This window comes from Theileria parva, chromosome 1 (assembly GCF_000165365.1).
Source record: "Theileria parva strain Muguga chromosome 1, complete sequence, whole genome shotgun sequence".
NCBI lineage: Eukaryota > Apicomplexa > Aconoidasida > Piroplasmida > Theileriidae > Theileria > Theileria parva.
Window position 1 is genome coordinate 1,605,917 of NC_007344.1, and position 19,915 is coordinate 1,625,831.

The following is a 19,915-nucleotide window of genomic DNA, read 5'->3' on the forward strand; positions in this document are numbered from 1 at the left end:
TATTCATGTATGGTGTATTATTAAAAAGAATAATCTACTATTAAAAAATATATTCTTCTATTCCCCAGTTGTATTGTAATGTACTTGTAATCATTCCCTTCACTGGTTAATTTGACTACGTCTTTTTCTGTCAGAGTATACTTTACATCAGTCACTACATTTCCATTCACTTTACACCCTCCTTCCTTTATGAACTTTTTATTTGTGTGAAAAAAGGCATTTGAATATTGAGGTACTCTAACTGTATCCAATACCTCCAACAGCTCAACTCCCTATAAATGATATTAGATTAATGTAATAATATATAAATGAAATCACAGTACTTTGGAAAGTTGTTCTGTAGTAAGGTTTATATGAGGCACGGCTTTAGAGAAATTGATGAATGACTCAAAATCTTCCAAATTAGTACCAGAATTAGTTAAAAAAGGTGTTAAATCGGAAAAATTCTTAGTCATACAGAATTTATGTATCAACTCCACAGTCTGGTTTCCATACAACAAACGCGTCAGCTCATCAGCCAATAGAACCTGACCACAATTAATTTTAGATAAAAATTACCTTTCCACTATTATAATGTTCTAAAATAGACTCCTTTATTTTATCCAATGATACATCAGTAAACCATTTCAAATAACTACATCATAATATTATATTTATATTTATATGTATATGGACAAAAATATATAGGAATTATACTTTTCTACTTCTGAATCATCCACGCTTCTGAAATGTGACCAAAATTCATGAGGTGAGGTTTTGTTGGTAATTTTTAAGAAGCAGTTTGACCCAGTTTTACTAATTTTTTCACCGAATTTATCCTTCAAAAGAGGTGTGGTTATCCCATATACATTCCCGATTCCAAGTGAACCTACCATAAACTTCCATTAGTGTCATGCTCACCTGCTAGTTCAATACCAGAAACGATATTTCCCATCTGATCATTACCACCTAGTTGTATTTTACAGTTAAAATTTTGTGCGAGGTATACAAAGTCCATTGCCTGGAGTGACATATACATTAACTCAGCCAGGTCCATATTAATGCTTTTCTTATACCCAGTCCCATCCTTATCAAGCATACGTATCTTTATACAATCTCTAGCTAACATTCTTCCTACATTCATATTCCTTGCTACCGTTTCTAGGTATTCCATCAAGTTCACACGATTGTAAATATCTCTGTTATTAACTATGAATACCCTATATGGTTTACTCATCTCAGATAAAATATCTAAATCCGATTCCAAATTTGATACTCTAACAACCTTTGGTACAACAATGACATCATTATATAAACCTGTGTTTTCAATCTTTATTGGTCTAGAAAGTATTTTAGTTGCGATTTCCTCAATTGCTTGTTCATTTGTTGTATCAATTTCAGAATTATCTTTGTTTAGTATAAAATTGGAAAAATGAAAGTTATCATTTCTGTTTCTTCTTAATTTATATGAAGGGTCTCCAACTAACGTTGTTCCTCCACCCAGAACCAAAACTACATTAAAATTCTCGGACAAAAATCTCCTCAGTAGCAATAACTGGAACAACGTTCCCTCATGAATAAAATCATTAGTGCAGTCAATTCCTATCAAACATATATGATTGACTAAAAAATACCGTAGTAAATTGAGTTATACATAGAATTATTGAAGTTTTGAGTTTGGTAACTGGTTAAAAGTTGATCCAGTTTAACGAAATCAGTAGACTGTGAAATCATTGACCGTTCCATGCATTGCGATAAAATTCTTGACACGGGTTCATGTTCTATTCTTGTAAAATGAGACTCCCTGTCCAGAGGCCCTTCCAAAGACGAAAGCACAAACTTTTGCGATAGTTGATCTAGTTTGTTTGGGGTTTGATAACCTTCAAATGTGCAAAATTTAGATTTTGGTAAGATTACAAAGCATTCTGAAAAATCAAATTCTAAAATATAAAATTACTTGAAAATGTGATTAATATGGCACAAATTATTGAAAATTTAGTCAAGAAGGTTGAGAAAGATAAACTAGGTAACATCTTCCATATTCATAACGGTTCTTAATTAAACACATTTGTTAATTTTATACACACATAAGGATTTTATTGCTTATAAACAATCTGATGATTCAATATACCATGATTTAACTAGTTACATTTACCGATAGATGGGGAACATAGACAATGGAAAATAATTAATAAAATAAAAAATATTTATAAAACTTAATAAACAATTATATAACAATAAAAATAAACTTCAATAGTTATTAAATAAGATAACCAGTATTGGGATTTATCAATAAGGAACATTCAGATTCTATACAAGATGGACACACATTAAGTGTACTAAAGTTTAACAGTAAATGTTATTTACTATTAGATTATAACTATACTAAATTAAATAAATTAGAAGACTTTAAATGCATCTCATGGCATACAAAGGAATATAGACCAGTTAATTCAAGTAAAACAAAGGAATTGTGAATTAACCTCAAACCTCTACACATCATCGTAAAAATCAATTATGATTCTTAACAATTTATGTAATTATTTTTAGATAATTAATTAGAATTTAATATCCCTTGTTGGGTCAGATAGGGTATTTAATGGAAGAATATGCATATTTTAGTTTTCTGGTTAATTCCTTACACATTTAAACCAGACCTTTTCTCTACATTCTCACAAAATTTATATTTATTTAAGTGTCAGTTTCGGTTAATTTTAGACTAGTTTTGTTACTCTTTGTACATTATAGGAACGTGCGTGTGCGTGTGAACTTGTTATTATTTGTTAAAGGCATTTAAGTATAACAAACCATATTTGAACTCATTTTAACTTCATTCCTAACGTATTTTGCCCATATTAAGTATATCCAAGTGCTCTGTGCTATTAAATTGATTTGTAATTAATTTAAAGAAATTGTTAAAAAATTTAATATTTATTATAAAACTAATGATAATATAAAAGTTAGATCGTAATATATAAAAATGAATAATATGGAATTTAATGACCAGGATTCGGATGGTGTCGACCAGTACGTTGATGGGTATCCATACGGTTCTACTCCCAAGACCTATGATAGTATGCAGTACAACCCTTCTGGGCCTGTAGACCCTGACTATATGGCCGAGGTGGCTAGTCCCAGGGGTGAATCTCACACTCCTTTTGTTGGATTTTTTAGCTCTAAATTACTGAGATCGGGTTTCACTTTACAGACTGTAACTCTTTCTCTTATGTTTGTATTCTACTGGGCCTTTGGAGGCACTGGGATATTCGTTTTCGATCTATACGCTGCTCCTGAAAGCGTCAAAGTTTCTAAACCCTTTCATCTTACCGTTTCTACTCTTATGGCACTTTATCTTCTAGGCACTCTTTACATCGCCATGTTCCAAGTTTTCGTTGCAGATAATTCTAAGTATAAACCATTTATCTTTTACAACAGTTATATATATATTTATCTTCAATACAACTTTTTGAATATTGTTTTAGGTCTGTGAGAGGATTTAGGGCTGGGTCTAAGATTTTATCTGCCGCTGTGACTTTGGACTTGGTGTCTAACATGTTACGTCTAGTTCAGTATGTATATTCTTACTTTTTCATGAGCATGAAATGGTGGACTAGATACCAGCAAACTAAGGCTGACTGGATTTTTTTCCAATTTGGTAGTTTTTCAAACAGTTTTGCCTTGGTAATGTATGGAGCTGCATTCTTTTACCTCGAGGCATACCATGATGAGGGTACTTCCGAGGAGGTTGCCTGGACCAACTTAACTTTATTTTCCTTAGCTGGATTAGCTGAGCTTTTTATGGTTTTCACTGGCTACGGTGCACTTTTCAGCCTTTTCTTACTATTGGCTAATTTCAGTGGCACCTTGTGGGCCTTCTCTTTCGAGCCTCTTTTGGACAAGTGGTCTCCCTCTTTACACTCCAGGGACGTTAACGCAGATTTCGTTACTGATGACTCTTTGGTTTACGACCCATATTCTCAATACTATCCCAATCAAAACTTGACTGATCCAAATTTAAATTATGAAAATAATCTAAACCAGCCTGGAATGGATTATCACAGTTCACCTGGCATGAATTACCAAAATGACGTTAATCCCAACACTCCTGGCTATCAATACCAGGGCGGATTCACTTATCCCTTCGAGCAAAAGGGCTACAATGAATTTAACCCTGTGAATTTCAACAATTTCCAGCAGGAGAACCCCAATTACCTTGTACAAAATTACGCATCTTAATCTTTTCTACTTCATCTGGCAAATGTCATTTTATATACTATTTAGTTCTATATAATATAATTATTAATTGAAATCACATTACACATCAGAACAAACTTCAAATTTATCATAACATTATATATTATATGATATAATATGTAAAAGGGTTAAAATAACATTCGTTTTAAAAATGATTTGTAAATAGGTTCGAAATCTCCCAAGTGTTTACTTGGAAATGAAGATATTGTCTCAAACAGCTTCATTACCAACTCGTTACGCAAACTGAACACAGTTTTAAACCGTGGTTCTTCTATCATATGCTTTTCTATTATACATTCTATTCCACAATGAACATTATCATTGAAAACGTTAGTTGCACCATCATCGAGTGTAATAGTTGAATCGTGTGATAATCTTCTGGTAGTACTATACACAGTATCTGATCTCATCAATTTCTCCCTCTTATCCATTGAACTAAATAGACTTTCATTTGTTTGTTGGTTTAATAACTCCATTTCATAATCGGATAAAACGTTAGGATTTGTAAACTTCTTCATGAATTTAATTCGTGGTGTATTATTTATTGCATATTTTACTACCTTGCGATTTTCAATTGGTATATAAAGCTTTGACAAATCTAATCCCAATTTTAAAGCCTTGTCATATACTTCATAATTACATATATCAACTACTTCTTCGGCCATTTCCACCTCTACAAATTCTTCCCCATCATCTCCTGGGGTTTCAGCTAAATCAGGGCCAATATCAAGAAGGAATTTGCTTATGGTACTAGTATTATATGGTTCAATCATCTTACAATCATGATTACAGTTAATAACTGGACGATTTCTTATATTAAACTCGTTATCAATGTTAAAATCATTTTCAGCGTCTTGTATTTCAGACTCTGTTGTCCCACTTACATATTGTATTAAAAGCGATACTAACCTTTTAATAACACTATTTTGTGTTAAATTTAGCGATTTTACGTTCATTATATTCTCATCCAAAAAGACTCTAGACTCATTTAATGACAATAGAAAATCAATAATTCCTCTCTGTATCGAGTACACATTATTTTCAATCACCATATTTTCATTAAAATATGCGTAGTTAAATCTAAAATGAGGGATCAATAACAGATAGTTTCCGAAAAATATCCCGATACTCTCAGTACTTCTTTTAAAAAACTCCACCATTAACAGGAAACTTGTGCCAAAAGCTAGCATGTGGAAGTAACTCGCCAACACTTTATCAACTTTCTGGTTCATTCCTGTTATAGGTTCAGATTGTATTATTCTTCTGTTAGCAGTAAGAAAATTGCCTTTATACTTGAAAAATCCTGCGGAAACCAGCGACTTTAGTATATTCAATAACTTCAATCTCAGCATATATAGTGGAGGAGGAGGGTACATAAACCTTTTAAACAAACTTGCGTAATCGATTTTCACCAAATTTTTATACTCAAAATTGCCTGAAAAGGGTAGAAATAACTCGTGTAACGTTTTAATTCCTAAAAATGGTATAAATAAATATTTTTTCATTTTCTTTATTATTGATGTCCTTATATCCTTATCCAGCTTCAACTGAACAAACTCAAACATATTCTCGATCAACAACTGGAATAAACTTAAAAAACGGTCCAAAACATATACAATCAACAATTGTTCCATTAAATCTTCATCTTTATTAATCCTCATCATGTAAAATGGTACAAAAGTTCCTTCTAAGCACTGCTTGTATGTGTCCAAAACGGTTTCTTTAAACCCTAATTTTATCAATATTCCCTTCACCAATAACTTAAAATAACATTTCTTTTCATTCAATATCTTTGAGTCTACAAATTATTATTGTATATATAAATCTATAATACCTCTGTTCCTTGGAACAACTAGTAAGATAGATAGTTCTGGCATAACTTTAATAACATTTGTTAACAAATCAAGTGCTTGAACAATTTTATATTTATAATTAGTTTTCTCAATTAACATTAGAAGAAAGTCCAGAAGATGGTAAAAGTAATCTATTCCTTTATTGTACAACATTTCTATAAATTCAGGTCTATACCCAAGCTCTATATATACTTCACCTATTACATCCTCATTATTCCCTATATTATTATCCACTACAGTCTCTATTGAGCTGGAGCTTGTAATTCCCCTTGAAAGGTTATCATATTCATTTGAAATCTGTTGGTATAAGTCTTCTTTATCATGATCAACCTCGGTAGTGTTTCTTTCACTTCCACCTCTCCTTTCCCCAGTTAGTATTTGTTTCCATTCATATTTGTATATTACCACCTAAATCAACATATACCTTGTATTATTATGGTATGTGTTAGATAATTAATTGAAAAATACAAGTTGATTTATTAAAAATGTAAGATAGTCTTTCTTTTTGGTAAAATACACATCCTTCTCTCCTAAAAATTAGAAAGGTAACTTTTGATCTGATTTACCTTCTTTTATAGATGTTTCAAGGATATATTTGACAAATGGATCCAAAACTGTAGAAATGTGTAAATCAAGTTTGGATTGGTGTGATCTCCAAAGGTTTGAATCCTTGCTGAACTGTTCATCACTAAAAGATACTGAGGATGTTTCAGTGTCATATCTAGTGGAATTTATGCTATAGCTTTGATTTTTAAGGGTATATTCCTTCGGTGGAAGGACGGAATCCGAAGATTTAGACTTTTTTCCTTCATTGGGGTACAAATTATCAAGCTCATCTATTACTTTAAACAAAGATTCATCATTAAACAGGTCCGAGTAGTCTCCAGATAAGTCCATAGCGATCTTTAAAAGAATCTGTTACACAATCAAGAGAAGATTTCATACACATTCTTTGTAAACCAATTCATTTACAATTAACAATTAGTATAATGTAATTAAAACATTTTAAATAAATTTGAAATCATTTATACAACGAATTTTAAAAGGCCATTTTAATTCAATTTAATATTCTTTTGAGAAACCCACCAACATTATTATTTTACACAAAGACACTATTTTATCCAGAATAATATTTAGTATATTCTTATAATGTTGAGATATGATAAAATTTGTTCTTTTAATTAATAAACGTGGCCAAACAAGGCTCAGCAAGTACTATACTAACTATCCCCTCGAGGAAAGAACGTTGCTGGAATCCGAACTTCTTCGCAAGTGTATTACTAGGAATGAAAATCACTGTCCTTTCTTTACCTATAAAGATACTACAATAGTTTTTAGAAGGTACTTTCTTACTACTATTTTACACATAATTTCATATTAATCATTAACCTTTAGATATGCAAGCTTATTTTTTATAATTGGCACTACTAGTGATGAAAACGAGCTTGAGATTTATGAATTAATCCACAACATTGTTGTTGCTCTTGATAAACACTTCGAGTCAGTGTGTGAAATTGACATTTTGTACAATTTGGAAAAGGCTCACCTAATTTTAAATGAAATGATCGCAAATGGACGAATTATTGAATGTAATATCGCAAACGTACTATATCCTCTCTCCGTATTAGAGAAACTAAGACAATCAGATTAACGTAACACCTAATTTATTAATTTATTAAACCTAAATTGTACGAAGAGGTATTTGTAATTGATTAGTTAATGAAGATAAAGTTGGAACCCATGTGCATATAACACCTTTTAAGAAACTCTTTAAAGTTTTCTTGATCCTTAACCTTTGGGTGTTCATTACAAATGTTATTAAAAACAGGTTTAATCAACTCTGTAAGTTCTTTCTCATCAAGGAACGGTGAATGTATTGTATATTCTATTCCCCTATCACCCCTTAATTGTATACATAATATTGTTATATCTGCATTATCTTCAACTTCATCCCATTCTTCCAGCTGATTCTGATGTTTAAGATCAAATTTCTCAGTTATACTCATTTTCTTAATAAAGCTATATTTACACTTAAATATACTATCTTTTGTTTCCTCAAATACTTCATCATCAGGATTATTCCTATTTTCTATCTTTTTCTTAAATGTGGCCGTGTATATTGTTATTCTTCTAATGCTTAAAATTGGAGTAATTGGGATTATACTCTCAAATTTACCATCTTGTATCATACTATACTTACCCACATTCAGTAAACTAAACATTAATTTGCATCCTTCTGAGTGTTCTAAGTCTTTATTTTCTATATTTTTCTTATTTTTACAAACATTTTCAATGTTACTAACGTACAAGATACTTAACATAGTTGGGTAATTAAAGTTAACAAAAGCCTCATTCTTAGTACTTACATCATATAAAGGTATCATAATTACTTCACTAAGCTTATAACCACTTCGAAAACAGTATTTATACAGAAATTCAATTAATTCTCTCCTATCACACACTAAATTAACTTTATTCACCTCATGAATATCAAATATCTCCTTTTTTAAAACCTCATCATAGTTTGTTAAACAGTGTTTCATGAAGTATTCTTCCCTATAACTAGGCTTACTTCTTTCAATTTTACTCATCAACTCTACCAATTGCTCATATATTAAGCTCACATGATTACACAGCATTCTTTTTTTATTATTTTTATCTAGCTTTATTTCATACTGCTTCTTATCCAAACCAATATTACCATAGTCTGGGTTATTTTTATCAGTAAAATCATGATATTCATATTTATTAGACCCAAACATAAACTTTAAAAGGTTAGAAATTGTGTTTTTTGGGTTTAAAAATCTAATTGATTTGAACCTCCTGATCAATTCACTGACATCATCTTCATTATATTTAGTCTTTGATATTAAAAAATCTATCAATTCAGTTTTAATTTCCCATTCATATTCCTTATAATCTCTTACAACAAAGTTTTTAAGCTGGATCTTACAAATCAAGTTTAGAATTTTGTTGATAACTTCGTAAGGTACTGCCAAATCCTCATTATTACTCAGCTTACTTCTAATACTGCCAACTGAGTTCATTTAATTTATTATTAAATTATTACTAAACTATTCTTGAGGAAGTTGAAAAATTGAGAAAATTGAAAAACATCTAGGAAAGAGGAAAATCTTGAGAAAAATGAATAAATGTAAAAACAAAATTAAATTTATTAAATGCGATTACAAGAGTTCTGAAATATTCATTGGCATTTCGTCGATTTGAGTAGAGTAGTACTGCTCAATATCCCTCAATATTCTGATGTCATCGTCCTAATCAATGTTAGAGTGAATTAAACGATTAATTTTTATAAAGATTAAATAATACCTTGACGAAGTTTATGGCCACTCCTTTTCTGCCATATCTACCAGAACGGCCAATCCTATGAATATAACTCTCACGACTATTCGGTAAGTCATAATTTACCACAAGTGATACCTATAGATGTATTTGTTCATATGTAATTGTATTATATGTACTATATAACCAATAGTTAAATAATACTTGTTGGACGTCTAAACCTCTTCCCCAGAGGTCAGTTGAGATAAGAACTCTTGATTCACCTTTTCTGAATCTTTGCATGATATCGTTTCTTTCCTTCTGGGACATTTCTCCGTGCATTTTGCACACTTCGAAGTTACCGTCCTTCATCTTCTTCGCAAGCCAGTCAACCTTCTCTTTAGTGTTACAGAATATGACAGCCTGGGTTATTATCAATGACTCGTAGAGATCACAGAGAGTGTCGAACTTCCACTGCTCCTTCTCTACTGAGATGAAAAACTGTTTAATACCCTCCAGGGTTAGTTCATCACGCTTCACCAGGACCTTGAATGGATTATTCATGAACTTGTTAGTGATCTCAATCACGTCATGAGGTAGCGTTGCTGATACTAGTACCACCTGAATGGTAGGGGGCAGGTATCTATACACTGAGTACACCTGTTCCTTAAAACCCCTATTCAACATCTCATCAGCCTCATCCAGAATCAGCTGTTTAATGTTACGGGTGTTCAGGTGACGATCGGTTATCATGTGATTTACCCTTCCTGGTGTTCCTGAAACTATTTGAACCCCGGATTCCAAGGCCTTTATATCATCGCTCACTTTCTTTCCTCCAATACAACAATGGACCTAAACCCATATAAAATTCCAATTTTATAGTTTTACTAATTATAATTAAATTAATAATTGTTAAAAATCAGTTAAAAACTTACTTCTATATTGCAATAGTCACCAAGAGCTAAACAAACTTTCTGGGATTGTTCAGCCAGTTCCCTAGTTGGAGACAAAAGAAGAACCTGGGTTTCTCTAACGTTAGAATTAACGGTCTGAAGGGCTCCGAGGCAGAAGACGCATGTTTTACCTGTCCCGCTTTGGGATTGGATAATGACATCTCTACCCTCCAAAATGGGCTTAATTGCTCTTTGTTGTACTGCTGAAGGCTTATCAAAACCATAAGCAAAAATGCCCTTTAAAATCTCTTCTTTAAGGCCCAAATCCTCAAAGGATTCCACCAACGGGTAATCCTCTGATATTTCATAGCTGGAATCTCCATTCAAATCATTGGCCATCTTAACAATTTCTATTCCTATTATTTATATAATTATATTTAATTTAATTGTTAAAGATTATGATTTTATATAATTTATAATTAAATGTCGTTATAATGTTTTCATAACCTGACAATCAAATAACAAAATTAAAATACACATTTTTTCAATTATTTTACACAATATATATATTTTATCATATAATTAAATGTTATTATTTGGGATTCCACTCTCTTCTCTTATATCCTACCCTTATATCACACAACAACAATTTAATATATAAATGTACTATATAATAATGATAAAATCAATCGATTATGATTAGACATTACCAGAAATGGCCAATTTATGCTACTAAGCGATTAGTGGAGATAATTCCACAGCTTTGTTTACAAGGTCAAAAACACACTGTTGTAGCAAATATACTTTTCCACCTCCTACCAAATGATTCACGCTCTACTAATACCGACCCTGTCAATGGGTCCGATTGGAACAATTTGTTCTGCAATGACTACATGGAAACTTTGAACTACTTATATAATAATCACTATAAACTCAATTCCATCAGTAATTCAACTGACGCTTTAAGTGATAAAGTTACGTTTGACAGTGGTATGAAGGAAATAATATTTAGTCCATTTAACATGAAAATCCTAAACGAAGTTAGTCCTAAAATATACATTTCACAAAGAGATTTACTCATCTCATCTCTCGAATACTCTCTTCTCAAGTGAGTTTTACACATTCTATTTATTCAACTATATATAATTAATTTTGTTATAGATTTAGTAAATATTATACAAATGTTAAAGAAAATATTGATATCAACGGATTATATACCTCGGTTGGTATAGACTTTTTAAAAGTAATCAATTTACTCAATTTAAACCATAAATTATGTGAACTCAACCCTAATACTATAAATGATATATTTTATACCCTCTTTAAAGGTGACGAATTCAGCCGTATTACAGCTATGGAATTTTTAAATTCACTACTAAACAATACTAATAGTACTATTAATGGTATAAAAGTTGACAGAACTGAGGTAAATTGTAGATTGTATATTAATTGTTAGGAAATGGATTTATCAACTGCTCTAGTAGAAGGTTCGATTAGGCTTTTGGATATATTGGTAATGATCGCTGAAGTAGAGTGTAAAAAGTCACTAGAATTATTTCTCAACATTATTCCTGAACACATGAAACCACAGTGTTTACTGTTTTTGAAATCTGTTGATAAACACACAGGTAATTTATCCTCTATATACACTCATTCACTCAGAATATTATGTATATTTGTAGGGCTGTTGAAATATGAATGGGCCTTCAATGAATGTGAATCTATACTAAATAAAACTACCAGTCATTATCAATCAATACCATCAACTAATCGTGATAAAACCACCTCAAATGATTACACCTTTGATGAAAATATGGAATATGAATTGGTAGTGAATACAGTGGCGAGTTTATATAACACCTTTAAGGCTTTAAAGGAGTTAGTCCCTAATAATCCCCATTCAACCGAAGAAAATAAGTTAGATGATTCAAAAACTCTCAAGAATATAATTTCAGTACATTTTGAACCTGATGTAGTTGTAATATCAACTAAGAAGGATATTTATGTAGTTGAGTTACTCATTAGAGACCCACTGTACAGATCATCACTTTATAATCTACTGAACTTCATTTGGGCTTCTAATATACCTAAAGTTGGACATCAGGTCTTACTTAATATTGCCAAACTTTCAACAGAGTTCAATCAACCATTCAAACACTACAATCACATTATTGATCTCAAGTATTTCCCACTTAGTCATTCACTAAACTATGTTATAAAGTTACACTAGTTAACACCTTTATACCACTATTTTAACCTGTTATATTACTGGTTTATAGATAATATTTTAGAGATGAGCGTGTAAAACGTGTTAAGGAATATAAATATGACGCTGTTCAAGAAATAACACATTTTAAAAGAACCAGTAATGATATACTTCAATATAGTAAATATACAAATGTAGGTATTAAAAAGAATCTGAAGGGAATGTTACAGGAGTATAACGTGCCAATACCATTAAAAAGGGATTGGAACACACACCTCAGACCAATACCCGTGGATAGAATTAAATATCTGTGTATAATAGGAAGAGGTATTTTGGCCGTGGAATACCGTCTTAGATCTGAAGGATGGAGTCCTTCCTCTTCTCTAACCTGATTCTAATGAAGTTCACCTTTGATTAAATTTAATTAAGACTCACACAGTCACTTTGCTAAAAAATTAATAAAATTCTACACGAAGGGGAGCATTTTCCTCGAAAAGAAAATCTCTCAGGAATTTTTTTGTAAAATAAATAAAAATTGTCTTCACTAATATATTATTAGATAATTGAATAAGTAGATAATATGGTAATGAGAGTTCCTAGTAGCATAGCATGGCCCTGTAAAAAGCTAGTGCCATGCAAGAGTAAGAAAAGAAGATCGAGGGAAGTTAGCAAGAGTGTTCTGAAGAGGAGAAATGGATTGATAAGTAGAAGTGTGGAGGCATTTGTGGAAATAGACCTCACTAGTCAAGGCAAAACCGGATCAATTTTAAGCTCTAAAGAAACAAGTAGCCCCAAAAACAGTAAATAAAATGTAATTAAGTGATTTATTAATAGGAACACTGGAGGAATGTCTCAAAAACAGTAATTTAAAGATGAACGATACAGAAAAAATGGACCGTAAGGAGTAAGGAAAACACATGAAGGAATATTTCAATTAGGTTATATCTATGGGACGAAGAATCAGGTTAAAGGGAATTTTTAACAATAAAAATTGTAGGATTCATAATTAAATACCCTCTATACAAGGAATCACAGGACGATTGTAAGCGTTACTTAAAACCTCCTTTGAAAGCACAAATTTTAAGATTTCAGGTCACTAGTACCCTCAAACATTAAATCGAAAAAAGAAGATGACGACGTGGAAACGGATGAAAAAACTATAGAATGGTATTTGCAGCATTCATTTATCCCCTTTTCACACATGTGGTGTCAATACATGTAGGAGCCTCGACGTTGTTGAAAAGTATTTGTCTACGGCACTAAATCTGGTCAAGAGCCAGAGAATTAAAAATTAATTTATTTTTAATATTCCCCTTTTAATTTAATTAAATTTCATCATTATCGCACGTTTTGACCATTTTGACCTTTCTCAGCTTTTTTTATCCTTTCGAAGGTTTCTATGATTACATATAGATTTATTTGGCCTTTACAATAGCCTTTTCTTCCCCTTAATCCAATTTTCCTCCATTTCACCATGTTTCGTAAAAGGTATTCTCACTACATTTACATTTATTTATGTTTTACTGTATTCTTCAGCTTTTCCCTTTATCTACTCTTATATTATATTACATAATTTTATAATTTTGTATTTATTATATTATTCTTTGCTTGCAGCTCTAGATAAATGACATTTAGGTTAAATCAGAACAACTTTTTCCACCGAGGGGGTGGTAACGATTCATCTAAATCATACGGGAAAGGCGGTGGCTCCTCATTTGACCGTTACCAAACTCGTGAAGATTCTAAGGATTCCTCTAAAGATGATTCAACCAATAACAGTATTATCTATACTCAGCCTATTTCTCATTTTACCCTATACAATCCCATATTCCTGCAGTCCATATCGACTAGTTACCCTCAATAATCAATCCATATTACTTTATATAGTGCAATATTGTGTTTAGAGAGTACACAACAACAGAGTAGTGAAAGACAGAAAGAAGATAAAGGGAGAGAACACAACGGACCTGGTCACCAGAACGGTTCAGTTGACGACATGACTAAAATGCTTCTAAAGTATCATTCAACCCGTTTTAAAGAGTGTAAGAGACTTGCTAACTCCTCTGAACCTAACGAAACGGAATCTAAGAGCTCAGTTAGTCCTGAGGCTAAGACCGAGTCTCCTGAACCCTCCCACAAATCATACAGGTCCAACTACAGTTACAGGTCTTCCTACTCTCGAGAACGGGCTCACGAACGCCATAAATTCAAATCTGATCGTTAATCTTTTGCAATACTACATGATACTAATTATTCTTATCTTCATTTCTATGACTCTATTCTCCACTTATAGCATGCAACTTTCTATACTAGGTGTACTATTCATAATATACAAGCTTCTAGACTAGATATACTATTTAAAATATACAAAAGATGAGAAACATAAAAAGAGAGTCTAAAAAATTATTTGAAAGAGAAAACCTGTAATGTATTACAAGATTGGTAATATATGACTAGTGAATGTACTGATACATCCACGCAGTACTTTTGTCCCTTTTTATTGGGGTCTAAGAGGCCCTTGATACTAGAGGCTGGGACTGAGTTTTTATATTTGATCCCCCTTGAAGGGGTTTTCTCCACCTTAGAGGAATACGGAGAACAGTCGTTATCAGACTCGTAGGAGTACAGATAATCGTCAATTGCATCCTTGATTTCCGGTTTAGAGGCGAATTTGTTCATCACGTTCAGGGATATCTTGTACTCGATTCGAGAGCTTTCTCTGCTAGTACTAGCACTATCCCTGGTACTATTATACACAGGTGTATTTCTAGAGCTGTTTTGAACGGGAGTGTTTCTAATACTCACATACACAGTATTAGATCCGTTCCTACTATTAGTATACACTGTATTAGGAGTATGATAGCCATTATAAGGAGTTTCTAATCCGGCATCCTGGCTATAATATAAGTGGTTGAAGGATTTATCAAAATCTGAAACTAGAGAAAATGAAAATATCTTACAACAGGCTGTGTAATCCCAGACAAACAAGTTGTGCAGATTGTCAATGGTCACTAGCTTTGACCAGCCGTCATGTACACACTCTCTTATCTCACCCACATGGCCGTTCAACGTGCTTACTGACTTTATTCTCAAATCCCCCTTATTTTGTGAATTATTCACAGAGTCAACACTATTTGAAAGGGTGTTATGAGTGCCATTAACTCCGTTAGTGGATTCTGCACCAAACTCAATAATCAAGATCCTAATATAGTTCTTGATGATAACTGCCCACTTTGAATGTCTTTCAAGTGCCAACAGTGCTGTTGGAGGCTTCGGAACCAAGTATTGGGCCTTGTGAGTAAAGTTGTAAAAATCAATAAAGTTAACCTTATTACTGTGTGAGAGTGAGTACCCCAGGAGGCAGTTGGCAGTATCTACTGAAAAGGCAACAACTGAATCGTTTACACAATCCAACAAGTGCCAAGTACAAGTTGACACATCCACCAAGCCTAGGAAGTTATTATAGCTAAACACAATCAGGATTGATTTCCCCTGTGTGGATACGTATCTTAGTGAGGTAATCTCGTGGTTTGTTATACGTTCGCTGGTTTCCAGTGCTATAAAGTTATTCTCAACTGCTCTGTGGTATATGACTCCTGAACCTGTTCCCACAAAAAGGTTCAATTTTTTGAATATTATCTCACGGGCGTCCCAATACCCGAGTGATCCATAAACATCCAAACTACTAACCGTGTCAATTACTAGGCTGTTAGGCATATCATCTGAATTAATGTTGTTAATATGCATTTTAATTGTCATTGAGGGTATATTGATAAATCCAGAATCCTCATCATAGTAGTAAAATAACACTACAACTGCTCTCTTTCCAGCCTTTACCTTAAGCCTATTAGGCTTGTCGACTCCACTATTAGTATTACACAGTATGACTAGAACTTTTGGAACATATCCTAGTCGTGTCGACATTGACCTAATGGATGAATCTGGTGAATAACTTGAATCATCAAATCTTAACCAGGTGCACAACTTGACTTCATATCTGATCTCCTTCAAAGCCACGTTTACATTACTATATATTAACTTATCTTCGTTTATATCATATCCGCATATGCTGTATATACTGTCATATCCGTTATTATACATATTGTTATATGATTTAGTTGGTGTGTTGTATCGATTATATACAGTATTAAGCGGGTTAAACTGCGAAGAGGATATTATTAAGAAAGGGTTAGAACCCAGTGAATGTACTATCAAGGCACTATTTAAGCTGTTAATGCCTATAAATTTAGATAATTGTTCTACATATTGTTTATATTGGCCCTTCCATCTTGACCTTTTGAAGTTATCCAATATTCCCAAATTAAGCATTGGGTTTGATGAAATTGTGTTATTACTCTTCATAATCTCAACTTTTCGTGCCGAGTTTAATAATCTACTCATGGGATCCGTTCCCTGGGTAATATTATCAATTATTGGCATTTTTAATTGATACTTATTTGAGCTTCTTTCCACTCCGTTCAACTCATTACTACTATCATTGTACAGTCTGTAGTTTACATTTTTTGTATAATAGTCGAACCAAAAGAGGTGGTGATTTACTAGTGAGGCGCGTATTGGTCTAGAGGCTGAGCTGAGGCTCAGGAACTCTGAAAAGTCCAAAAAGTTACATAGCAGAGCTATTACATCCTTCGGCGCCAGTGATATGAAACGCTCCAACGCGTTTTCCATTAAGTTATAAAACTACTTTATCACTTACTACATTTTATCATTTTTGTATCCGTTTAATACTTGAAATTCCAAGTATTTATGTTTCTCACAATACAATTGTGATTTAAAAATATCGAATTACTTAAAATTTATATTTTTCTTTTTAAAATTATTCCAAATTATAATTAAAATTAAAATTAAATTAAAAAAATAAAATATATAATATAAATACAGGTAAAATTGCAATATTCATATATCGATTTTACACCATTTTCGCTAAAAGTATAAATCAAATTAAATAATCAATTTTTATCAATTCTCTTTTAAAAAGTTGTTTCCAAATATAAAATCTAGTTAATATTATTAAAATGATAATAATTTTAATTTTTCTCGAATGTGTATCAAATTTCACAACTGATGATCATGAACATCACCGATCCTTTCCATATGCATTATTTTTGGATTATTTTCATCTCTAGTTACTCTATTTTATCTTTATTTATCAATTAATTCACAAATTTTGCTATTCTTGCTGCATACCATATTCTTTATACCATTTAATCTTATTTCACGATGAGAAAACTACACATTTTAAATCTCATAATACTCATTATCATTGGTAATAGTGGAATTCAAGGTTATTATAAAGGAGAGGGTGTTCAGAGGGGAATTGACCAGAATACCTTAGAAAGGGTGTTCAGAATAGCCGATGAAATAGGGGAATATGCTCAATCAGTTCCACACATTTTTAAAATTGTTAGAAAAAACTTGGAATCCTTAGAGAGAGAAGTTAAGATCAAAGCATTACTTCCTTCCAGTAGTAGAATCGAGGCCTTCAGGTTGATTTGTGAACCTTTTAATAGATTCCTGACTGAAAGTCCTAGGGACTACTTTATACATAACCCACCCAGAGGTACTGCCTATAATGTACAGCTAAACAATGCCAAGGAGGCTGTTAGGGAGGTATATAGAAGAATTCAAAGGCTCTGGCTCGATGGATAACTACTTTTACCCAAATTTACTTATTTTAACAAGATTTTAATTTAATATTCATTTTATCATTAAATTAAATTAAAATTTATTAATGTGTTAATTAAATGTGTGGTAACACATTTTCCTAAATTATTTCATATTTTGTTTATTTTTACCATTTACCATTATTCATTATTTATTTTTTAGATTTTTGTTTATTTCGTTGAAATTTGTTTTAATTTTTAATTCTGTTCAATTTGAAATTAATCATAAATAATTATTTTATAAACTTTGTAGTCTAAGATGGATTCGGTTATTTTATCTGGTCCTTCTGGGTGTAAAATACGTAGAAAGTACCCTTTTCCTTCTTTCAACCAAAATTTACCTGAAGATTGCTCAACTAGCTTTTACAATAATGACCCAGCTTTACGCAATAATGAACTTAATGGTGTCGAAGATGAGGAAATTGACCCTTACTTGATCTGGCGCAGAAATGCTCCATTTTTATATGACGCTGTGTCTCTTTATAACCTAGACTGGCCTTCCTTAGTTGTTGAATTTATGACTGACACTTTCAAGATTAAGAACGGCTCAGTCACTCAACGACTACTTCTGGGCACACACACTTCGGGTTCTGACACTGAATTTGCTATGGTTGCGGAACTCAAATCTAATGTCTACACTATGAAAGAGTGTTTAAATACCTGCGAGAATTTCAATCAATTTAAGGCAGTCCCATCTAGTTCTTCTGTTAGTTCAAACACCAACTCTGCCAGTCAGGGCATATTGGACATAAAAGCTAAAATAGTGCATGAAGGAGAGATAAACCGCATCTCTCAAGTCCCGGGAGCTCATTTTCTCTTTGTAACTCAGAGCAATAATGGAACTTTATACCTGTTTGACTACTCAAAGCATCCTTCAAACCCCAGAGACCTCAAAGTTTCCATTCCTCAAATGGTACTCCAGGGTGGCCACTCGTCTGAAGGTTATGGTTTAGCTTGGAACTCTACTAATAAACTTGTTTCCTGTGCTTCTGATGGAACCATTGCTCTTTGGGATTTAAACTCCAAACCTCATTCTACTACTAACGGTTTAAGTGGTGTTCTTGACGGTATTGGAACAATATCTCCAATTTCCACTTATAACACCACTCATACTAGTCATAATTCTGATGATAATGTAGGACTTAATGACATTGAGTTCATTAATGATAATGTAGTGCTAATTGCTTCCGATGATACTAATGTACATCTCATGGATCTTCGCACTAATTCAACCAACTCCACCAGTTCTTCAAATTCTACAAATTCTAACACTAAATTTTCAATTGGCTCCAGTGTTAATTGCTTAAGCTTGAATAAGTTTGACAACAATTACTTTGTTTGTGGCTGTGATAATGGTAAGATATCACTGTTTGACACCAGGATGGGTAAGCACCTTTTAGTTATCGATCACCATAAAGATTCCGTTAATCAAATTGAATTTAACAGTTCATGTTGTGGCTTATTTGCTACCTGTTCTAATGATTCCTCCGTTTGTATTTTTGACCTTGCTTGCAAGGGCGATGAACTTCGCTTCGTTCACCAGGGTCACAAGGACCAGGTCAATGACATTTCCTGGACTAAACTTGACTATTATCAGAGCGCTCACCTAGGTTTCACCATCGCCTCAGTTTCTCAGGACAATCTACTTCAATGTTTCACTCCAAATTATTTTTCTCTTTAATTTGTTATATATATACTTTATATATTATATGCACCGGTATATAATAAATTTTAACAGACTAAAAAGAAAATAACTAAACCATC

General features: G+C 32.4%; 12 protein-coding genes across 12 annotated transcripts; 7 read left to right on the forward strand and 5 right to left on the reverse strand.

Moving 5' to 3' along the window:
• Nucleotides 1-13: 13 nt before the first annotated feature.
• Nucleotides 14-2,204, reverse strand: tyrS (tyrosine--tRNA ligase). Its single transcript, XM_061305060.1, has 7 exons — nucleotides 1,937-2,204; nucleotides 1,614-1,904; nucleotides 901-1,581; nucleotides 697-868; nucleotides 559-634; nucleotides 324-527; nucleotides 14-272 (listed from the first exon to the last, which is right to left on the reverse strand). Exons 1-7 carry the CDS (start codon nucleotides 2,010-2,012, stop codon nucleotides 21-23), a joined length of 1,752 nt encoding a protein of 583 aa, XP_061161632.1. The 5' UTR covers nucleotides 2,013-2,204; the 3' UTR covers nucleotides 14-20.
• Nucleotides 2,205-2,581: 377 nt separating this feature from the next.
• On the forward strand, nucleotides 2,582-4,229 carry TpMuguga_01g00761 (uncharacterized protein). The gene is made up of 2 exons (XM_761189.2): nucleotides 2,582-3,387; nucleotides 3,462-4,229. The coding sequence occupies exons 1-2, from the start codon at nucleotides 2,960-2,962 to the stop codon at nucleotides 4,213-4,215; spliced, it is 1,182 nt and encodes a 393-aa protein (XP_766282.1). The 5' UTR covers nucleotides 2,582-2,959; the 3' UTR covers nucleotides 4,216-4,229.
• A 127-nt stretch (nucleotides 4,230-4,356) lies between these two features.
• TpMuguga_01g00762 (uncharacterized protein) lies at nucleotides 4,357-7,135 on the reverse strand. The gene is made up of 4 exons (XM_761190.2): nucleotides 6,653-7,135; nucleotides 6,555-6,616; nucleotides 6,068-6,494; nucleotides 4,357-6,031 (listed from the first exon to the last, which is right to left on the reverse strand). The coding sequence occupies exons 1-4, from the start codon at nucleotides 6,981-6,983 to the stop codon at nucleotides 4,362-4,364; spliced, it is 2,490 nt and encodes an 829-aa protein (XP_766283.2). The 5' UTR covers nucleotides 6,984-7,135; the 3' UTR covers nucleotides 4,357-4,361.
• Nucleotides 7,136-7,182: 47 nt separating this feature from the next.
• On the forward strand, nucleotides 7,183-7,772 carry AP4S1 (Clathrin adaptor complex small chain). Its single transcript, XM_761191.2, has 2 exons — nucleotides 7,183-7,427; nucleotides 7,482-7,772. The coding sequence occupies exons 1-2, from the start codon at nucleotides 7,246-7,248 to the stop codon at nucleotides 7,735-7,737; spliced, it is 438 nt and encodes a 145-aa protein (XP_766284.1). The 5' UTR covers nucleotides 7,183-7,245; the 3' UTR covers nucleotides 7,738-7,772.
• A 26-nt stretch (nucleotides 7,773-7,798) lies between these two features.
• Nucleotides 7,799-9,133, reverse strand: TpMuguga_01g00764 (uncharacterized protein; the record flags this gene model as incomplete). The annotated part of the gene is made up of 1 exon (XM_761192.1): nucleotides 7,799-9,133. The coding sequence occupies one exon, from the start codon at nucleotides 9,131-9,133 to the stop codon at nucleotides 7,799-7,801; it is 1,335 nt and encodes a 444-aa protein (XP_766285.1).
• Nucleotides 9,134-9,239: 106 nt separating this feature from the next.
• On the reverse strand, nucleotides 9,240-10,800 carry eif4a3 (DEAD/DEAH box helicase). Its single transcript, XM_761193.2, has 4 exons — nucleotides 10,304-10,800; nucleotides 9,594-10,220; nucleotides 9,417-9,527; nucleotides 9,240-9,361 (listed from the first exon to the last, which is right to left on the reverse strand). The coding sequence occupies exons 1-4, from the start codon at nucleotides 10,658-10,660 to the stop codon at nucleotides 9,272-9,274; spliced, it is 1,185 nt and encodes a 394-aa protein (XP_766286.1). The 5' UTR covers nucleotides 10,661-10,800; the 3' UTR covers nucleotides 9,240-9,271.
• Nucleotides 10,800-12,985, forward strand: TpMuguga_01g02080 (uncharacterized protein). The gene is made up of 6 exons (XM_061305178.1): nucleotides 10,800-11,369; nucleotides 11,423-11,687; nucleotides 11,718-11,889; nucleotides 11,944-12,442; nucleotides 12,553-12,626; nucleotides 12,666-12,985. Exons 1-6 carry the CDS (start codon nucleotides 10,957-10,959, stop codon nucleotides 12,857-12,859), a joined length of 1,617 nt encoding a protein of 538 aa, XP_061162003.1. The 5' UTR covers nucleotides 10,800-10,956; the 3' UTR covers nucleotides 12,860-12,985.
• A 41-nt stretch (nucleotides 12,986-13,026) lies between these two features.
• Nucleotides 13,027-13,720, forward strand: TpMuguga_01g00768 (uncharacterized protein). Its single transcript, XM_061305061.1, has 5 exons — nucleotides 13,027-13,267; nucleotides 13,302-13,431; nucleotides 13,465-13,509; nucleotides 13,553-13,634; nucleotides 13,690-13,720. Exons 1-2 carry the CDS (start codon nucleotides 13,048-13,050, stop codon nucleotides 13,373-13,375), a joined length of 294 nt encoding a protein of 97 aa, XP_061161633.1. The 5' UTR covers nucleotides 13,027-13,047; the 3' UTR covers nucleotides 13,376-13,431; nucleotides 13,465-13,509; nucleotides 13,553-13,634; nucleotides 13,690-13,720.
• On the forward strand, nucleotides 13,690-14,711 carry TpMuguga_01g00769 (uncharacterized protein). Its single transcript, XM_761197.2, has 3 exons — nucleotides 13,690-13,955; nucleotides 14,103-14,245; nucleotides 14,372-14,711. Exons 1-3 carry the CDS (start codon nucleotides 13,942-13,944, stop codon nucleotides 14,689-14,691), a joined length of 477 nt encoding a protein of 158 aa, XP_766290.2. The 5' UTR covers nucleotides 13,690-13,941; the 3' UTR covers nucleotides 14,692-14,711.
• Nucleotides 14,712-14,855: 144 nt separating this feature from the next.
• TpMuguga_01g00770 (uncharacterized protein) lies at nucleotides 14,856-17,346 on the reverse strand. The gene has a single exon (XM_761198.2). The coding sequence runs from the start codon at nucleotides 17,154-17,156 to the stop codon at nucleotides 14,871-14,873; it is 2,286 nt and encodes a 761-aa protein (XP_766291.1). The 5' UTR covers nucleotides 17,157-17,346; the 3' UTR covers nucleotides 14,856-14,870.
• Nucleotides 17,347-17,641: 295 nt separating this feature from the next.
• On the forward strand, nucleotides 17,642-18,164 carry TpMuguga_01g00771 (uncharacterized protein). Its single transcript, XM_761199.2, has one exon. The coding sequence runs from the start codon at nucleotides 17,709-17,711 to the stop codon at nucleotides 18,135-18,137; it is 429 nt and encodes a 142-aa protein (XP_766292.1). The 5' UTR covers nucleotides 17,642-17,708; the 3' UTR covers nucleotides 18,138-18,164.
• A 121-nt stretch (nucleotides 18,165-18,285) lies between these two features.
• On the forward strand, nucleotides 18,286-19,847 carry MSI1 (WD domain G-beta repeat protein). The gene has a single exon (XM_761200.2). It carries the CDS (start codon nucleotides 18,411-18,413, stop codon nucleotides 19,830-19,832), a length of 1,422 nt encoding a protein of 473 aa, XP_766293.1. The 5' UTR covers nucleotides 18,286-18,410; the 3' UTR covers nucleotides 19,833-19,847.
• The last annotated feature ends 68 nt before the right edge of the window (nucleotides 19,848-19,915 follow it).

What these genes read in the sequence shown, in the direction of transcription:
- MSI1 (XM_761200.2), top strand. Translation starts at nt 18,411, where the DNA reads ATGGATTCGGTTATTTTATCTGGTCCTTCTGGGTGTAAAATACGTAGA.
- TpMuguga_01g02080 (XM_061305178.1), top strand. Translation starts at nt 10,957, where the DNA reads ATGATTAGACATTACCAGAAATGGCCAATTTATGCTACTAAGCGATTA. An exon ending in TAAAAGTTGACAGAACTGAG is followed by an intron (nt 11,688 to 11,717) that starts GTAAATTGTAGA and finishes ATTAATTGTTAG; the next exon opens with GAAATGGATTTATCAACTGC. An exon ending in AATCACATTATTGATCTCAA is followed by an intron (nt 12,443 to 12,552) that starts GTATTTCCCACT and finishes ATAATATTTTAG; the next exon opens with AGATGAGCGTGTAAAACGTG.
- TpMuguga_01g00771 (XM_761199.2), top strand. Translation starts at nt 17,709, where the DNA reads ATGAGAAAACTACACATTTTAAATCTCATAATACTCATTATCATTGGT.
- tyrS (XM_061305060.1), bottom strand. Translation starts at nt 2,012, where the DNA reads ATGTTACCTAGTTTATCTTTCTCAACCTTCTTGACTAAATTTTCAATA. An exon ending in CATATTAATCACATTTTCAA is followed by an intron (nt 1,905 to 1,936) that starts GTAATTTTATAT and finishes TTGATTTTTCAG; the next exon opens with AATGCTTTGTAATCTTACCA. An exon ending in AACATTATAATAGTGGAAAG is followed by an intron (nt 528 to 558) that starts GTAATTTTTATC and finishes AATTGTGGTCAG; the next exon opens with GTTCTATTGGCTGATGAGCT.
- TpMuguga_01g00770 (XM_761198.2), bottom strand. Translation starts at nt 17,156, where the DNA reads ATGGAAAACGCGTTGGAGCGTTTCATATCACTGGCGCCGAAGGATGTA.
- TpMuguga_01g00768 (XM_061305061.1), top strand. Translation starts at nt 13,048, where the DNA reads ATGGTAATGAGAGTTCCTAGTAGCATAGCATGGCCCTGTAAAAAGCTA. An exon ending in AACAAGTAGCCCCAAAAACA is followed by an intron (nt 13,268 to 13,301) that starts GTAAATAAAATG and finishes ATTTATTAATAG; the next exon opens with GAACACTGGAGGAATGTCTC.
- TpMuguga_01g00761 (XM_761189.2), top strand. Translation starts at nt 2,960, where the DNA reads ATGAATAATATGGAATTTAATGACCAGGATTCGGATGGTGTCGACCAG. An exon ending in TTCGTTGCAGATAATTCTAA is followed by an intron (nt 3,388 to 3,461) that starts GTATAAACCATT and finishes ATATTGTTTTAG; the next exon opens with GTCTGTGAGAGGATTTAGGG.
- TpMuguga_01g00762 (XM_761190.2), bottom strand. Translation starts at nt 6,983, where the DNA reads ATGGACTTATCTGGAGACTACTCGGACCTGTTTAATGATGAATCTTTG. An exon ending in TGAAACATCTATAAAAGAAG is followed by an intron (nt 6,617 to 6,652) that starts GTAAATCAGATC and finishes TCTAATTTTTAG; the next exon opens with GAGAGAAGGATGTGTATTTT. An exon ending in AGTTGTTCCAAGGAACAGAG is followed by an intron (nt 6,032 to 6,067) that starts GTATTATAGATT and finishes AATAATTTGTAG; the next exon opens with ACTCAAAGATATTGAATGAA.
- TpMuguga_01g00769 (XM_761197.2), top strand. An exon ending in AGATGATTCAACCAATAACA is followed by an intron (nt 14,246 to 14,371) that starts GTATTATCTATA and finishes TATTGTGTTTAG; the next exon opens with AGAGTACACAACAACAGAGT.
- eif4a3 (XM_761193.2), bottom strand. Translation starts at nt 10,660, where the DNA reads ATGGCCAATGATTTGAATGGAGATTCCAGCTATGAAATATCAGAGGAT. An exon ending in GTGACTATTGCAATATAGAA is followed by an intron (nt 10,221 to 10,303) that starts GTAAGTTTTTAA and finishes ATATGGGTTTAG; the next exon opens with GTCCATTGTTGTATTGGAGG. An exon ending in TGGCCATAAACTTCGTCAAG is followed by an intron (nt 9,362 to 9,416) that starts GTATTATTTAAT and finishes AACATTGATTAG; the next exon opens with GACGATGACATCAGAATATT.
- AP4S1 (XM_761191.2), top strand. Translation starts at nt 7,246, where the DNA reads ATGATAAAATTTGTTCTTTTAATTAATAAACGTGGCCAAACAAGGCTC. An exon ending in ACTACAATAGTTTTTAGAAG is followed by an intron (nt 7,428 to 7,481) that starts GTACTTTCTTAC and finishes ATTAACCTTTAG; the next exon opens with ATATGCAAGCTTATTTTTTA.